The following is an 18,256-nucleotide window of genomic DNA, read 5'->3' on the forward strand; positions in this document are numbered from 1 at the left end:
ACCTTAACAGAAAGGGAATCATTGTGGAAGTTGGTCGGCTGCTGCCTCTTCTCTCCTCGGGGAGGAGGGAGGACCAGGGAGGGTAGCTCCTGGGGCCCGTGCACTGAGCAGCGATGAATCTTTCATGTAGCTGAAGTAAGAGTGATTGGAATATGCTGCAGACAATTTACGAGAGTGACTCGTGTTTTTCTTCAGATGGGGTGGCTGGACGAGAGCAGCTCTTGGCTCAGCAGAGAATGCACAGTATGATCAGCTCAGGTAAGATCCTCTTCCATAACTGAGACATTTTATGTGTGAAAGGAGGCAGACTTGGGAAATGCAGCTAAGAAAAAGCACCTCTCAAGGAATTGCTGCTTTTTGGTGTTGATGTTGCTATTTTCTTGGTGCGTCTGTAGGGTTTAACTTAGATCCCTTCCATTACCGTTTCTGTGCATATTCAGCATTTAGGGACAACAGCTTCTGAATGAAATCTCAAAGCTTCTGATGAAGGATGGGACTGAGATAAGTAAAATGTAGTTGGGGGTGCTTTGCCTTACTCTGCAAGTAGAAAACGGAGATCTGTACTGATTGCAAGCTATTCTAATGGGACTTTAAAAATCAGGTAAGTTCATCCTGGGGCTTCAGTTTAAATAGCAGCCTCCGCTAGCCGGATGATTTTATATTTACAGTGTGCATACAGAAGCACATCTATTTATAGACGTACCTTCTGAAATGTGTTTGCTAGGAGTTACAAAGGTAGTTTTAATGTGGCTTTTTCTCAGCAGCCCAAAACGAAAGTATTCAGGATGGAATAAAATTATTATTAGCAGATGCTTATTTTAATTTTCTTTAAAAACATTTGGAGAGTCTAGAATTGTCAGGCAGATGGATGGCATAGCGCACACATAAAGGTGTTACATGCAGGTGCAACCCTTTAAAGAATAACAGTAACAGAGTCTAATTTCTGGTTTCTCTCTGTATGTGCTTGTGCCGTCAAGAAGGTGTGCTGAGGAGACGAAACTTGTCAGCTTTATCAATTTCTGTTTGTTAAAAGAGCAGACTCTCCACATGATAACACTTACTTATAATTGCTGCTCTTCATATTTAATCCTACAGACAGTTCCTAAAGCTTGGGGGGGGGGGGGTTTGTTTCCGTCCTCTGAATGTTTCAGTCTAAATTGGCTTAAAGTTCTCCCTCACATCTTCTAAGTTCCTATGTGGGCTTGATCATAATTATAGATCACCACATAGATTTCCATGAAAAGAATGCAACGTAGAACAGCGTTTACTTGCTAGAGCTAGATGTGAAAGAAATATTCCACAGGTTGGCATGATGTCTGTTTCAGTGCTGAACACCTTCCCATTTACGCACCTATGTTTGAAGCAAGTTATCTTTAAACCTCCGTTAGTTGTGATGATTTTAAGATACTTCTCTTGATCCAGTTTTTTGGTGGGCTCAGAATAAGAGATCGATCTTGTGTAATTTGAGGTGTTGACACTTAAGTGGCAAGAATTATTTTAACTAGTAGCGTCTGCTTATCTGAAGCAAACGTACTAGGATTTTAATATGGTTTATTATCTTTGTGGCTTTAAAGTTGACAAGAGCTTGGGGAGGGGTCAGCTGGTGTGTCTCCAATGGAACTGGTCACTTAATTTAGTGTTTTATTTTTTAAATATGGATCAACTTTTAAACAATCACTATATCGGGTATCTTTTCAGTACTACACTTTTTCTGTTTAGTCCTCACCTCTGTGTTAGGAGTTTCATGTTTCTTTCACACGGTAGAGACAAAGCTGTGCCTTTGAAGCAGCGACTGGCCGCTGACATTGAATCTCTTGCCACAGGCTACAGGTGTTTGCAAGCCTGTTTTCGGTGTCCTTGATAATCATATGTAACTTTACTCCGATTTTCAGTCGAGACTGTCATTTTCCTGACATGAAAGCAACAATATTTTCCAGCAGGGAAGTGCTTGAGACTGTCCGTGCAGTTGTCAGTTCTACAGGAAACATCCTGTAAGAACCAGCTCTTAAGTGAAAGGTGATGTAGATTGACATCAACTCTCAAACCTGTCTGATATAAATAAGGAAACTCCAAGTTCTGTTAATTTTTCAAATTTGAAACATAAAATCATTTGCATCCATTCTACCATGTTGTATAACATTTGATGTTGTTTAATGTAATATGGCCTTAACTTTAGTTCCCCCAGTCTTTATTGTGCACTTCCTCTGAGGCCCTGGCTCTCAAACTTGGAGTCATCAAGAATATTTTACAAAACACCGATGCCTTGGTTACACCCCCAGAGTTTCTGATTTAACTGGTATGGGAACTAGCCTGGATATTGGAATTTTTACTATCTTCCCAGCAATCCTAAGGTTGCAGCAAACTTTAAGTAACACTGATGAAGGGGTAGGAGGAGACAATGGTGATCCTGGTGACCCATTTCAGTAGGGTTTTCCTTTAAGTTAATTGACAAGTTAGAGGTGTATTTGTCTTAATTTATCTGCAAATTTCATTTCACTCCCTTTCGGACCAGTGGCATGGGTCTATGATTGATAGGCATAGGAATGGATGGAGTCGTTGGATCTGAAAGAGATTATTTGGTAGTAGTGCAAAGTGGTGGAGACAACACTGTTGGAGGAGTCAAGAGCTCTGTGTTCCGGCTCTTAGCCATTTGGATAACTGGTTACTCATCTGTAACCTGAACAATAATGATGTCCTCATGCTTACCTCTGGGCATTCTTTTTGAGGTTCAAATGTAACAACATGTTATTGAAATGCAGACTCCCTATTATTATAACTATTTTTAGTGAAAGAACCTGGGCTTCTGGCTCTTCCATACCATGCTCTATCTTGCTGAACAAGCCAGCTGAGTTCAATTGTATGTCACATAGAACAATGATATTTTGTTTTAAGAGTAAGTTTTCTTTAGTTATCTTATACGTCAGTTACTTTTTTTGGTTTTCCTGTTCTGGTAAGAACTAGTCATCTCCTTGTGTAAATTGTGACTGTAAATCAGAGTAGTTTGTGTGTGTGTGTGTGTGTGTGTGTGTGTGTGTGTGTGTGCGCGCGCATGCATGTGTACATGTACATGTGTTCTGTAAAGTGTCTCATTACATAGTAATCAAAGGCAAAGAATTTGCAGAATGTATAATTGAACAGTGAAACCACAACAAAGTATTTCTTGAGATTGTTTTAAAAAGCTTTGTTTTATTGTTACCTATTGCTTTGAAGTTCCCATTTGCTGTTTTAAAAGTTAAGCTCCATACTACGCATTGATAAAGGTGAGTTTTCTTCAGAGTTCTTTATATACCGTTGAATTGCAAGTGTTTTATATGGTTCCATTTTTTTCTAATATTGATCTAGCTAGGCAAGACATTTTAGGGAGAACTAGGTTCTACAGTATAATCTGCTAATGTGTTTTCAGTTAAAATGCTCTGTAATATTGAATCTTGGAATTCATTATGAGTGACACATTGTGCTAGGTCAGTCTCTACTTTTGTGGCTTGTGTGGGCCAATATAAGTGATAACTGTGGCAGAAAGTGAAGCATGTACAAATATTGACTCAGGTCACTCAGCAGTAGCTGGCATAATTTGGGGTGTTCTCCTGTTGCCAGGCATCTTGCTTAACATGTTGGACAGCAGAGCTGTCCAGACAATATTGGAACAATTACTATAAAAGAATTTCCTAGAGTTTATACAGCATTAATGTAAAATACATTTAAAATAAGGAAAACTCATATTTTTACTATGTATTCTTATTTTAGGGTATAAAAGAAAAGCATTTAAATCTAAATCCTGAATTTCTTTTATGGAAAACATATCTTCACCCTTTCAGAATCTTTTTTTTTTTCCCTTTGGTGTGCATTGTCGAGGGGAAAGGAACATTTTAGATTCAGTAGCCATTTATGTCTACTTGGAAAGCAGAATCTAATTATGAAAATGTAAGTCTGTGAAATGCTCCTGTCATGTCAAGAATCACTTCTGGTATTTCCCATAATTACTGTTTTGCCATTCTCTAACTCAAGTTATCTTCACTTACAAGGCTGTTATCAATTTGAATATTTGATAGGTAGTGATCAGAAAGCTAGTTATAAATAGGCCCATTGAGAATAAGGACAAGAATGAATATTTTATATCTCTGTGGATTACACCAGTGGAATAATTGTTATGTCTGTTAAGTAAGAAAATTCAATAAAACCCCTCAGAACACTGAAATAAATCCCAATTCTGAATATTTGTTTATTTACTTATCTATTATTTTTATTTAGAGAGTTGCATGTATATGAGTGGGGGAGGGGCAGAGGGGGGAGGGAGGGGGAGAGAGAGAGAGAGAGAGAGAGAGAGATTGAGATTGAGAATCTTAAGCAGGCTCCATGCTCAGCATGGAACCCGACACAGTGTTGGATCGCATGACCCTGAGCCAAAATCAAGAGTCACATGCTCAACCAACTGAGCCACCCAGGTGCCCCCCAAATTGAGATTTAAAACTGAGGATTTTGATTTTGAAGATGAGAAATTTGAAAATGATGTACGACATAATTTTTTGCCACTGATAGATAATGAAGTGACTCTAAAATTGTATAACCTGGCCAACACTCGCCCTACACACACACACACACACACACACACACATGTATGCATGCACACATGCATGCACACACAGACACAGTGTTCAGCATTAAGTGAGTACAGAAAGTGATATGACCTAAGCTATCTTGGAAGCTAATAGACAAGGAAAAAAGGGAAATGGGGATTTTGATCAAGACAGAGAAACCTAACAGGCCCTGCATCCTAGGCCCCCTTAGAATTTTACTGACAAAATGACTACTGTCTCAAAATTCTCACTAACATTGCCATATTTGAAGAGAAGCAAACTGAGTGGATATCCTTAGCTGTTGTTGTTGTTATTATTTCTTGTGCATGAGAAATAGTAGAAATGACTCTGGAAAAGAAACTAGTGAAATGGAGGAAGGTGAACGAACACTGTCTCTGGAGAAATGAAGGCTTCAGGGCAACACTCTAAGTTAGGAAAATGATCCATAATTCTTTTTCATGAAATACCCTTCCCCGTCTAACCTTAGATATTCCACCAGGAGAAAACATATTTTTACTGAATCCATGGAATTATCTAATAATTTTTCCTCACAAATGAGGCATCTTAATAAGAACATAAATTCCATAAAACAGGAACTCAAAGATGAGATGGTAAACAATAGCACAAGAGAAAAGGATATTTTAGATCTTGGGAAACAAATGAAAATGAAAAAGCATGATAATTACAGAACAAAAATATTCATTAGAAATAGCAGGAAGCAGAACAGACACCAGTGAAACTCTTTACCAACAAAGGGGAAAGGTTTAAGACCACTGTAGGGAATGAAAAAGGAAAATGGATTCAAGCAATTGGAAAGTCAATTAATAAGAAACACAAAGGAAATAAAACAAAAAGATTATTTATATCCCTGAAGTTGATATTCTAAAACATTGAAACAGAGGATAATTTTGTGAAAAAGAAGAAAGATTATTGCATTGGAAAAGAAAAAAAATAAATAAATCTGTAGACTGAAAGAACTCTCATATTTTAAGGATAGTTTGCTGCAAATGCTCATCACAGAGTCATATTCTAACTGGGCTATTGATTTTCAAATAATAAAAATTCTTCAGGAGTTCATGCAGGTAAAGCAAAGGTATATGGTGGGGGGAAGGTGGGGAGGAAGGGAATGTATGGGACTCAAGAAGTATCAAGCATATCCAACATTCAGTGACAAAAAATAACGAAGAAAAATCTTTGAAGTTCAAAAAGAAGTGTAACCCAATGGTCCATTCAGGCAAGAGTTATTAAAATATAGAGAAAATGGGTAGGCAAGTCAGAAATTCCCAAACATGAACAAGGCAGCTTCCAATGAAACCCACACAATGAAGAGATGAATAAAAAGTGAAATACAGAAGTAGGAAAAGCATAGGCAGATAAATGGGGCAAACCGTGAATCTATTTAAACAAATACGAGATTGTGGTTACAGGATAGAAAGCAAATTTTATAAAGTAGGGCAACATTCATAAACATAACCAATATGAGGCATTAGAGAAAGGTGAGATAGAGTAAAATGTGAAACTGCTGATAGCTTCTTTCTGGGCAGGGACAGACTCCCTGCTGCTTAAAATGGAAACACAGGGGTAAAAGAAAAGGACTCCAAACACTGATTTTGTAAAGTAATTTAACCTTAGAAAGATCTTCTTGGAAATAGAACCTCATAGAGGAAGGAATCATTTAGTATGTTGATAGTCCCTTCAGTTGCAGTTTTTAATCCTGATAAAATCATTTAGTGTTTTTTAAATAAAAATAACATCAGTGATATGATCTCACTTTTATGAAAGTGTATTTTGTCCATCCATCCATCTCCCAGAAGGATTCACACATAGGTTGAAAGAAATCATGGACAGTTTTGTGTGTGTAGTGGTGGGCTGGTTGCTGGGGCCAGGGGGTGGGGGGACTTTTGTTTTTATCATCATACTTTTTCACTTTGTATGAATTTTTACGATATGCGCATATCTTCTAACAAGTGTTTCTTACAGACCGCACACAAATCTACTGCGCCAGAATATTAATGGTGTTTAATCCAAGTAGTAGGTAAATTGATTGTGTTCTGCTCCGAGTAACAGAAAATCCTACTCAAAGTGACAACAAGGAAATTTATCACTTAGTTAAAATTGCAGGGTAGTTGACAGCACTAGGTGGTCAATAATGTCAAAAAGAATCAGGTCATTCATACCGCTTCCCTCTGTTGGCCTTAGAGTTGTATCTTCTTCACAGGTCTGTTTCCTCAACAAAGCAGTAGTTGAATGTGGCAGATCCAGGCATTGTGTCTATTTATGCCCGACAAAGTCTGGAGACATAGAAGAGATACTTTGCTTCCTTGGATGTTTTCTTTAGGGAAGTTTTACCCAACATTTCTCCAGCAAATTGTCTTTCATAATTTATTGGCCAGAAAAGCAGCATCTACCCAGGAACAAAGAAGGACAGGACCACCATGATAGCTCCTTACAGTCATACTGAGCCTGGGAGAGTGGGTGCTGCAGCTGAACGTTTAGTTTGTATTAGGAAGAAGGAAGGGAGGGTAAGGAATGCATGTTAGCTAGGCACCAGCAGTATTTGCTACAGTGTGTATGTTGGTGGTTGGAATTTTCTTCTTGGTACTTTTCTTCAGGTTGTATTTCTCAAAATATAAACAATTAAATGAAGGAAGCAGACCATGTAATTTTTTTCAATTGAATCGTGGGTGTTACTTCATTTTCATGAAGATTTTTACATCCATTTTGACACTGATACATTTTTTTACTAGTATTGAATAGGAAACCTTTCTTAGTATTGTTGTTAGAAGGAACCCTAAAAAGAATAGTTATGGAAGAACACTGGATCTCTGTAGGGTTGTAAATCGCTTTTTAGAGAAGAGGAAAATCAACATTGTAAACTAGTGCATTACAAACATTTATTATAAATTTGAGTAAAGTATTCCTTTAATGCTGGCTTTGAGGGATACAGAAAATATTAAGAGAAATTTATTTAATGTATAAACTTTTCTTTACACTGAAGGAGGATTATTTTTAAAATATTCAAAATGCAATTTCTTTGCCAGTATGTTGTTATAATTATTACATTTTCAGAGTAATGAACAATTTTAACAATCTGGAATAGTAACTGCATTTTAACAATTTTTTTCTGAATTGGAATACTTTGAAAACAATTTAATTGGAATAAAAGCCCATGAAAATGACTTTAAAAATAAGCTTTCAGTAGATGAAATTCAAAGATATTTTGGCATGTGCTTCAAATCAGAGTGGCAGTGCTATGGTCTGTCCCATTCTTGAAAGGAAGATAAAGTGCCAGTGGTTGGCTTGGATGCATGGTGTCCTTACTATGGGCAATTCTCCCTTTTCTAATTTTGGGAGCTGACAATCTGGAGATGAAGGGATGAGAAAATACCTTGGGTCTACTAGTTCTATTCTTCCCCCACTAAGTCACTTGCAGAAAACAACTTTAACTTAAACAAGAGTTTTTGCAATACTAACTGCCCCACGTTTTACATATTATCAGAGAACATTATGTTTAGGGTTACTCTGTGATGCTCTGGTTCGTGAAAACAAAACTGAGTAATTCTTGTGTTTTAGAAGAGTATCAGTTCCGTTCATTATTTTAATGTTAAATTTTCCTTAGTCAAATAAGGGATGGGCCTTTTATTATATATGGTGTTTTTTAAATACCCAATAATTAAATCCAATGAAAACTACATTTAAGGAAGAAGGAAATTTACCAAACCACAGACTGTAACTAGTCATTTACTTATGATTAAGCTCTTTGCATGTTGATAAGGTTGGAAAAACCCCAGAACTTCATTTTTTTTTACTTCTTCCCCTCATGGCCTACTGCTTGTATTGAAACATTTTATTTATAATTTATATTCAGTATTGACACAATTTTAGCCCTGTGGATGCTTTTTTTCAATTATTTGAGGTGACTTTTGGTGGGTGTCAAAGACATGACACATATCCAAAGTAGGTTAAAATATTTTTAAATTTTAAAAGTTGAAATTAAAAACAAACAAACAAAAAACCCAAGAAAATTTCACTGAATTTCCATTAAATTGCACATTGTGGCCTGGAAGTTCTCATTTTAGTGAAAACGTGTTTACCCAAAAAGTTCTCAGGGAACCTCATGTAGGGTGAATTAGAAAAGCTGTTGGTGAATAGAACATGATTCAAATTTTACTCTTGATGGTGCTTTCTAAAATTTTTTTATTTAAATTCTAGTTTATTAATACACAGTGTAGTATTCATTGCAGGTGTGCAATTTGGTGATTCAATACTTACATAGGACCCTCTCACAACAAGTGCACTTAATCCCCATCACCTATTTAACCCATCCCCCACCCACCTCCCCTCCGGTAACCTTCAGTTCTTTATAGTAAAGCCTGTTTCTTGGTTTGCCTCTCTCTTTCTTTGAGGGTGCTTTTTAAATCTGCTTACAAATGAAATTCAGTTGTATATTTTGAATGTGCCTTTTACATCAGACACCACTCATTTTAGATTTAAAAATATCACAATCAGTTATCATTTTCATGATTTTTCTACCACATTCTACTCTGATCTAATTGTTTAGTCTCAACTTAGGAGGTCAGTGTTTGGAGCCATATGTTTTCATCATTTTTTTAACATTGTCATTCTTCTTATTAATGTAATAAGCTACTGTTTCAGAGGCTTTTTCTGTACCAGGCATTGTTTCATCTTTTAATCTTCCTTGCAGTTTGGAGAGGTATGCACTACTTAGAGCAGGATTCGTATTTTGCAGATATGGAAACAGGTTCAGAGGAACTTACTTATGGTGATCATGGGTAGGAACCAGCAGGGTCAGGTTTGAACTTGGTTTGTTTACCATGTCTCTGTTCTTGTTTACCATCTCTCTGCCACTTTTTCTCAAAGAGAAAAATATTTTGCATAGGATAATGTGTTTCATATCTGGGGCTAAAAATATTGAATCAGCTATATAGATAAATGTCTAGGCATACTTCTTAGTCCTGGGAGGTTTAAGGCACAAATAGGCAACTATGGTGAAAGGCTTGGTTGGAGGAGCCTTACTTCACATTCCCAGGGCTTGATAATGATATTGGAGGAAGTGAACACTGTCCAGGGCTGAGACAACTCAAGCCAACCTCTAGAATTCCATGAGACTGATGATATGCAGAGTAATGAGTACACACTGTGGACAGAACCAGTATCCTCAGTGCATTTGGCATGTTGTTTGCCAGTGCTCACGGTACGTCTTATAAGTCATACATGTAAGGTTTGCACCACTGCAAAATAGCGCATTATAACTAATGTAATTTAGCCGGAGATCTTTTTTTTTTTTTCCTTCAAATGTTAGCTCCATGGGCTTCAGTATTTTTTGACCAAAATGTTTGAATTATATCTACTTCATTCCTTACCTAGAAATGAGTTCGGCAGGGGGGAGGTTCACTAAAGTCTGTATCTCCACTCAAATCCTTATCTCAACATGCTATGTCAAATTCTTAAGCCAAAAGAATAATCTAGCTAATAAAATTTTACTCTGCCTATTTTGAATCTGTATTCATCCAATTTGGGCCCAATGTGGACTTTTTAGGCGAAAACTGGATGGTGATGTTTGTGTGTACCAACATGGTATTACATTTTACTTTATCTTGAGTTAAATTTGTACATTGAATTCACCAGTTAGATACTAATGCAATTATTCAGGAGTCAGCTCCTTGGTTCTCATCAACTAATTTTTATAATCTTATTGGCTATGAGAATCTTGAGCTATCTTTATGGAATACATCGTGGAGGCATTATTGATTGTCATATTAATGACCAACATAATTTATTGCCTTCCAGGCGAAAGAAGCTTTCAGAAGATCATTAAATGCATTAAAATCTGCAGATGCCCACATGTCTGTGGCTCTCTTTAGCAGGCTGACTCCTTTGGGTCAGTTATTCTTAGCCTCGGTATTTCTATCTTATGGCATTGCAGGTCTAAGATTAGCTTGTTAGGCGTTATCATGCCATCTGAGTTACCTCCTAATATAACTCTACACTGGAATGATTATTTATAGAAAGAGCATTCTGTCATTTTTGGGTTATTTCTAGTAGTTTAAATAAAGAAGAATAACATTCAAGTGAAACCACAGATTCCTTCCTGCTGCCAAAACAACATGATAACTGTCTGCTTAAGGGGCAATAATGTTTAAATGTCTGCTTAGGGTGATTGCAGAATTCTTTTTATCTCTGCCACCTTGACAGAAAAGGGAGAACTTTGGATATTGATGTATAATGCTTGTGGAAAGGCAAAGAGGCAGTCTTGATGCTTTCTGTCACAGAGCACAGAAGACTCTGGTTGATGATGACAACAAGAGACACACAGAATTTATTTTTAGAAACAGACATTGCTAAGCTCTCTTTGGTGTTAATATGGCTCATAAACAGGGCTCCTCATTGTTGACCCTTCCAAGGAAAATGGCATTTTATACACACACATATACATACACTCTATTTTTTTTTACTTTGCAAGAATGACTCTATTATTAAGAAGATAACTAGAACTTTTTTAAAGCTAAGAAATCTAAATTTTATAAAATTCCTCCAAAAGATATATAGCACTTTTTAACATTTCATGAAAATTGGGTCTAAAGGATGGTTTGTGAAAAACAGTCAAGTGTTATAAGTACAATGAGTATATAGATTGGCCATAGGTGTGGAAAAATAGGTGAATGTATATTATAAATAACTTAATAATAAATTACAATGCCTGTAAATAATATCATCTATGTTTCTGGCTTTATTGCAATAATATGAAAGATATAGCTATAAAAGATATTATAAAATTATGATTCATTAATTAAGTTGCTGATTTAAGTAGATGAGATAAAAATTTCAGTATATAAAAAGGAGGTATAAGACTTTGCTAGTTGTTCTGATATAACGAACTCTTATTGAACCCAAAAAATTTTATGTAAAATAAAATGTACAATTTCACATTAGAGAACTGATCTCTTAGCTTACTTACACTGTAAGTTTAATTCAGATCTTGGTAATTGATATATTACTTTAAAATTAGAATTGCGATTTTACTCTCTTAAATTTGCATTCTATATTTCCTGATTATTCACTCCTGATTATTCACTCATTGTTAGATGCTGAAATGTTAAAGTGCTGTGGTAATACATTTCCTGTTACACATCAATTAAAATGCTTTAGAATGGATGATTCAGTTCTATAGGAATATTATATTCATAAATTTATTATTTATTTACTGAAAACATATTATCTTCTCAAAAGATAAATATTTTTATGTTTGTGTGCAATATAAGAAATCCACAGCCCATTGGGAACTTGCAGAATGACAGACAAAAACAGGAACACATAGCAATTCATGTGTATTCTCAAAGAAGTCAAGATGTAAACAAATTCAGAGGATTGGAAGTAGAAGCAATTGTAGTAACCCACTGCACTGCGACCATTCTTAATTAGCAGGTTGAAGATTTGGGCAGATGATGTAATTGCTTGAAGTTTTAGAAGCTGAATTGAAATAGTCATACATCTGATTTTTGTTTTTTTTACTCAAAAATATTTGAGAGCCAGCCACATACCAGGTATTATTCTATGCACAGAGGATACATCTATGAAACAAGATAAGGAGACATGTATTTGACTGATTGTTCAATTGAATGATGGATAGATAAGGCTACTTTAGATAGTAATAAGTATTAAGGAAAACTAAAAGAAAATTGGGATAGAAAATGACTGATGGTGGCAAAGGCAGTATTAGAGGAATCACATAAAACCTTTTGAGGACGCTAAGATACAAAGAATATTTCCCCAATAAAAGTTGGTTTTCCCTCAGCATTCCATTTGATCTAGAACGAACAGAATAAAATCACAGAATAGAGCAGGAGAATGGGGAAATTTTTATTAGTGGATACGTAAGAAAGTCAGGGAAGTCTGTTCCCTGGTTTTAGAGACTTTTTCTAATTTCCAAAGAGAAATTTTATAATGAGGTGATCTCTCCCTAGCATTAATGCTTTGGGCTGGAAATAAGGACCTTTTTGAACCACTTACCTTGGTTCTTCCCCAAAGGTTCTTCTTTGACCCTCATTCCAGCTTTAACCTCATATATGCAGAAACTTCTTACCCAAGCAGTATGAGCCGTGCTAGTACTTTAGTGAAGTGATGAATTCCTCTTACCTGGGAGCCGAAAAGAATGGGGACAGTATATCCTCATCCACTGAAGTTAGGAATCTGAAAATTTTTTCTCAAATTTGCAATATTGCACACTTAAAAAAAATTTTTTTAGAGAGAAAAGCTGCCAGTGGGGAGACGGCGTAGGGAAAGAGAATCTTTTTTTTTTTTTTTTTTTTTTTTTTTTTTTTTTTTTTTTTTTTTTTTAGAGAGAGAGCACAAGCAGAGGAGAGGCAGAGGGAGAGAGAACATCTTAAACAGGCTTTCTTGCTCAGCTCAGAGCCCAGTGTGGGGCTTGATCCCACAACCCTTGGATCATGACCTGAGCCAAAATCAAGGGTCAGTCACTGAACCAACTGAGCTACCCAAGTACCCCAATATTGCACACTTTTAAAAGGGGTTATTGGGGGCACCTGGGTGGCTCAGTCACTTGAGCATCTGACTCTTGAATTTGGCTCAGGTCATGATCCCAGGGCCCTGGGATTGAGCCCTGAATCGGCTCTGCACTGAGCATGGAACATGCTTATGATTCTCTCTCTCCCTTTCCCTGTCTCCCTTGCTCACACTTTGTCTCTCTACAATTAAAAAATAAATAAACTTTAAAAAATAAATAAAGAGGTTATATAACACAGTATTCATTACACAGGTGTTTATTGAGCCCTTCACAACATGCCAGGTATTTAATTCATGGAAATCACGGGATGAATAGCAACTTTCTTGTATGACTATAGAACTGTAACTTCTAAACAAAATGTTTAGAATACACTGTCTTCATCCTTTTAGGAAGTGGATAAATTTGTGATTAATTTTTATAAAAGTTGAGTAAGGAAGTATTTAAATCTATTTTTAAAAAGGGAGAAACAACAATGTGCTAAAAACTATTTTCCCCACATGTTCTACTTTCTCATGGGTAGGGAGCAATGATAGATACACACAGTAGGATGGACAAATATTTTTGAGGGACTGACACATGATCTCACATGCCTGATGCCTCATGGGGTTTTCCCTCAACATTCCAATTGGTCTAAGTCAAATGGAATGAAAGCACAGTTAGAATAGAGCAGGAAGTGTTCTGGAGCTATTTTAAACTCCACTGAGTTGTGCCTTCTGTAAGGGATGGGGAAGCCTTTACTGGTGGGAAGGTGAGGGAACCAGGGGAAGGAGATCATCTATCATTGTCTTTAGCTTCAAGAATACTGAGACTGAGCCAAACTCCTGGACAACATGCTTTTTTGAATTCACAGTGTAGCTTGAGGAAAATGTTTAATAACTACATTTTTTCCTCAAGGATTGTCTCATTTAATCAATTCAATTCAATTATTGAGTACTTGACAGGTGCATTTTTAGGCTAGATTTCTGTGTGTGTGTGTGTGTGTGTGTGTGTGTGTGTGTGTGTGTGTACTAACAATCAGCTGTTTCCTTTTTCTGAAATACCCTTCTGCTGCTCTGTTCTTTGCTGGAAGAATCCTAACCCTTACAAAGCATAGTTCAAATGTCCCCTAACACCCTCTCCCCATCCCCTGCAGCACTTTCCCGGTTATATATATTATCTTCTCCTCAAATCCCCCCTCTCCCATAGTTCTTTATTACTAACTTAGAAATTTCCACTTTATGTCTTACACTGTGGTTATTTATGTATGTGTGTCCCCATCCCCCCCCATTAGTTATATTATAAGCTCCAAGAGGAAAAGGATCATGTTTTACTTCTATTTTTATTCCCTACAGTGCCTAGCATATAATTGATCCCTGAGATTATTTTTAGATGAATGAATGAGTGATTAAAGAGTACAGTGGTATCAGTCTGTTTTTAAATTTTTTTTGATTTTTAAAAAAATGATTTCCTCTTTTATGTATAAAATAAATCCTCAGTTTTTAGTAAATTGAAAAATGTAAACTTCTTGATCTGTTAAAACCTTAACTGAAAATTAAAACCATTCATTTTAGAATATTAGTCAAGAATAATATCCAGTGTTTTGACAATATGTATATGATCCCTAAATCTTTCAGTTATTCTTGAGAATGGAATTTTGTAGTATTATTTTTTGACTTGATTTTTAATCAATAATGCCATGAGATATGTGTCTGCATTCAAAATATTAAGTGTGAAATAGATAATTTAAGACTGTCTGAATATAAATGCATTCTCTTTGGTCCCAGGAGAATAAATTTGGTTGTGAAAATGATTATAGGTATACTTTTATATTATTCAAATATTACTTCACATTATATCCTATTTTTCTCCTGTGTGAAATTTTTATGTATAGACAGCTTTCTTAGATAAAGACAAAAATGGATAGAATTTTTGGTTAATAGCACCAATCTGAAATAGTTTTGCCCCTCAGATTGCTGTTTGGAGCTCATCTACATTTCTTCAGGTATTACTTAATTGGCTATATTATTTGAGAAGAGAGCAATGGAAAAGATTTTTTGATAAACAACTTAATAATCAAATGTTGAATGCCAAGGGTATCAGTAACTTAAAAAAATTATCTAAAGTAAAATGTCAGAATAGGGAATTGACAGAGTGAGATATTAAGGAAAGACAGATGGAAGGAGTGAATCAATCTCTGTACCCAGTTTTTCAAGAAGAAGAATGCAATAAATATATTTATGTCTAAGTGGGAGAGGAATGGTGAAGAGAGTAAGTGTAATATAAGTAGGAAAAGATATAATTTTTTTCAGGGTAGTCTTTGCTGAGCTTTAAAACTCAGAACAAGAAAGGATACATTAAGGCCGTTAAGGCTAAAAAAATTGATTGAGTTAGTTACTATAAATGTGGGCCAAGAAAAGAGTTGGATAATGAAACCAAATTTTGCAACATAGCTGCTGAAGTCAGCTTAATAGGGCACAGGAATGAGTATGTGCCAGTGTTAAGTCCATGACTTTGCCAATTGTGTTTTCTCATCATTGTGAGTCCATGGTAAGTTTCTAACTGCTATAATAATTGTATTGAGGTGGTACAAATCACGTTTGGTCAGCTTTGGATTTAGAAGTTTCTCATTCTTATATTAAATATTATTAAGAATTTGTTCGAGTAAATGTCCAAAGGTTATAATTTTTGGAGCTATACAAATTAAGTTACTTGGAATCATCTGTTTTCTTTCCTGAAAGGTAAACATAAAAATGTTAGAAAAAATATTTGGATATTAACCTAACCTAAATTGCATACAGTAAGAAGGAAAATAATATAAATAATCTCTGGCAAGAAATAATTAAACATAATAAAAACAATGCTTTGGGGCACCTACATGGCTTAGTTGGTTAAACCTTGGACTCTTGGTTTTGGCTCGGGTCGTAATCTCACAGTTCATGGGTTCAAGCCCCGCATCTGGCTCTGTGCTGGCAGTGCAGATCCTGCTTGGGATTCTCTCTTCCTCTCTCTCTGCCCCTCACCCACTTGTGTGTGCACTCTCTCTCTCTCTCTGTCTCAAAAAATAAATATACTTAAAAAAAACAATGCTCCTAATATGAAATCACTTCTTTCAGATTTTAATCAAGAATCAACTCTCAGTGTCTATTATCCCAATAAATAAATGGAAATTCTGCCATATCATTGGCCTGGAAAGATCAGTGGTCTTTTTTTTTTTTTTCTGCAGCAGATAGTATTAAACCTGAATATGAATATAAATCTAGAAAACATTTTGTAAATTCATTCTAGAAAACTTCATTAGTTTTTAGATGACTAGAAAGCTTTGTGGACATGGGAGAGAACATATTTCTATTTGATTATCTACTACCCAGTCACCTTCCTTGGGCACTGAACCAATATGTAGTAGAAATTTTCTTTATGCTTCCCCAATAATGTATGTGTGAACCATTTTTCACACATACTTGCCATCATTGGATATAGTTAGACTTTAGATATTTTGGCCAAGCTGAAAGATGAAAAATGGCACAGTATTACTTTTTTATGGTAATTTTTCTGATTACTAGTGGAGTTTAATGTTTTCATATGGTATTAGCTATTTGGGTTTTCTTTTATAGAGAGAGAATTCCATGAATGAAACAATGGTTAAAGGGAAAAAGTCTATCAGTGAATGTCACCCTGTTAACAGATTAAATGAAAAAATAATATGATCATCTCATTAGAGAAAAACATTGAGTAAAATCCAGTGCCCTTCCAGGATAGAAACTCCTCATAAACTAAGAATAGTTTATGATAGTAAGCATTATCAAACGAAGCCTTATCTGAAATTATATTTTTGCTGGTAAAAGTAAAACACATTTTCTTTAGTGTCAGGAAGTTTATCTTTGGAGATCCTAATCAAGACATGAGCATTCAATAAGATGTGTAAAAACCTGAAAGGAAAAGGAATTAATCCAACTAATAAAGAGTTCAGTTATTTAATCCACCCACCCCCTCACTTCCACTCTGGTAACCATCAGTTTGTTCTCTATAGTCTGTTTCTTGGTTTGCCTTCCTCTCTTTTTTCTCCTTCACTCATTTGTTTTGTTTCTCAAATTCGTCATACGAGTGAAATCATATGGTATTTATTTTTCCCTGATTTATTTCACTTAGCATAATACTCTCTAGCTCCATCCATGTCATTGCAAATGGCAAGATTTCATTCTTTGTGTGTGTGTGTGTGTACGTGTGTGTGTGTATACATATATATATACACATATATATATACACATATACACACACACACACACACATACACACATACATACACACACATTATATATGTTATATATATCCATTCATCAGTTGGTAGACATTTGGGCTGTTTCCATAGCTTGGCTATTGTAGATAATAATGCTCTAAACATTGGGGTGCATGTATCGCTTTGAATTGTTATTTTTGTATACTTCAGGTAAATACCTAGTACTGTAATTGCTGTATTGTAGGGTAGTTCTATTTTTAACTTTTTGAGGAACCTCCGAAGTGTTTTTCAGAGTGGCTGTACTAGTTGGCATTCCCACCAATGGTACAGAAGGATTTCCCTTTCTCCACAGCCTCACCAACACCTGTTGTTTCTTGTGGTGTTGATTTTAGCCATTCTGACAGATGTGAGGTGATATTTCATTACAGTTTTGATTTGTATTTTCCTGATGATGAATGATGTCGCACATCTTTTCATGTGTCTGTTGGCCATCTATGTGTCTTCTTTGGAGAAATAGGTGATACAGGTTAAGGAGTGCACTTGTTGTGATGAGCCCTGGGTGTTGCTTGGAAGTGTTGAATTACTAAATTGTACACCTGAAACTAATATTACATTGTATGTGAACTAACTGGAGTTTAAATTTAAAAAAAAAATTAATTAAAAATACGAATTCAGTTCAGATTGCTTATTACAAGGTCAGCATAAAACATAAAGAGTTAAAAAGATTACACAAAATGGGGTGCCTGGGTGGCTCAATCGGTTAAGCGTCTGACTTTGGCTCAGGTCATGATCTTGCATGATCTTTGTGAGTTCTAGCCCTCTGTCAGGCTCTGAGCTCTCCACACAGAGCCTGGAGCCTGCTTCAGATTCTGTCTTCCCTTCTTTCTGCCCCTCCCATGCTCATGCTGTCTCTGTTTCTCAATA

At 35.8% G+C, this 18,256-nt stretch overlaps 1 protein-coding gene across 8 annotated transcripts in view; it reads left to right on the forward strand.

The window, feature by feature from the left end:
- HDAC9 (histone deacetylase 9) overlaps nucleotides 1-18,256 on the forward strand; it is a 939,997-nt gene that overhangs the window by 395,690 nt on the left and 526,051 nt on the right. For all 8 annotated transcript variants that reach the window (XM_043589049.1, XM_043589043.1, XM_043589047.1 and 5 more), the window contains exon 3: nucleotides 196-258. In XM_043589049.1, the coding sequence (XP_043444984.1) occupies nucleotides 196-258 (63 nt within the window). The remainder of the gene's footprint in view (nucleotides 1-195; nucleotides 259-18,256) is intronic.

Source organism: Prionailurus bengalensis, chromosome A2 (genome assembly GCF_016509475.1).
Source record: "Prionailurus bengalensis isolate Pbe53 chromosome A2, Fcat_Pben_1.1_paternal_pri, whole genome shotgun sequence".
NCBI classification, from domain to species: Eukaryota; Metazoa; Chordata; class Mammalia; order Carnivora; family Felidae; genus Prionailurus; species Prionailurus bengalensis.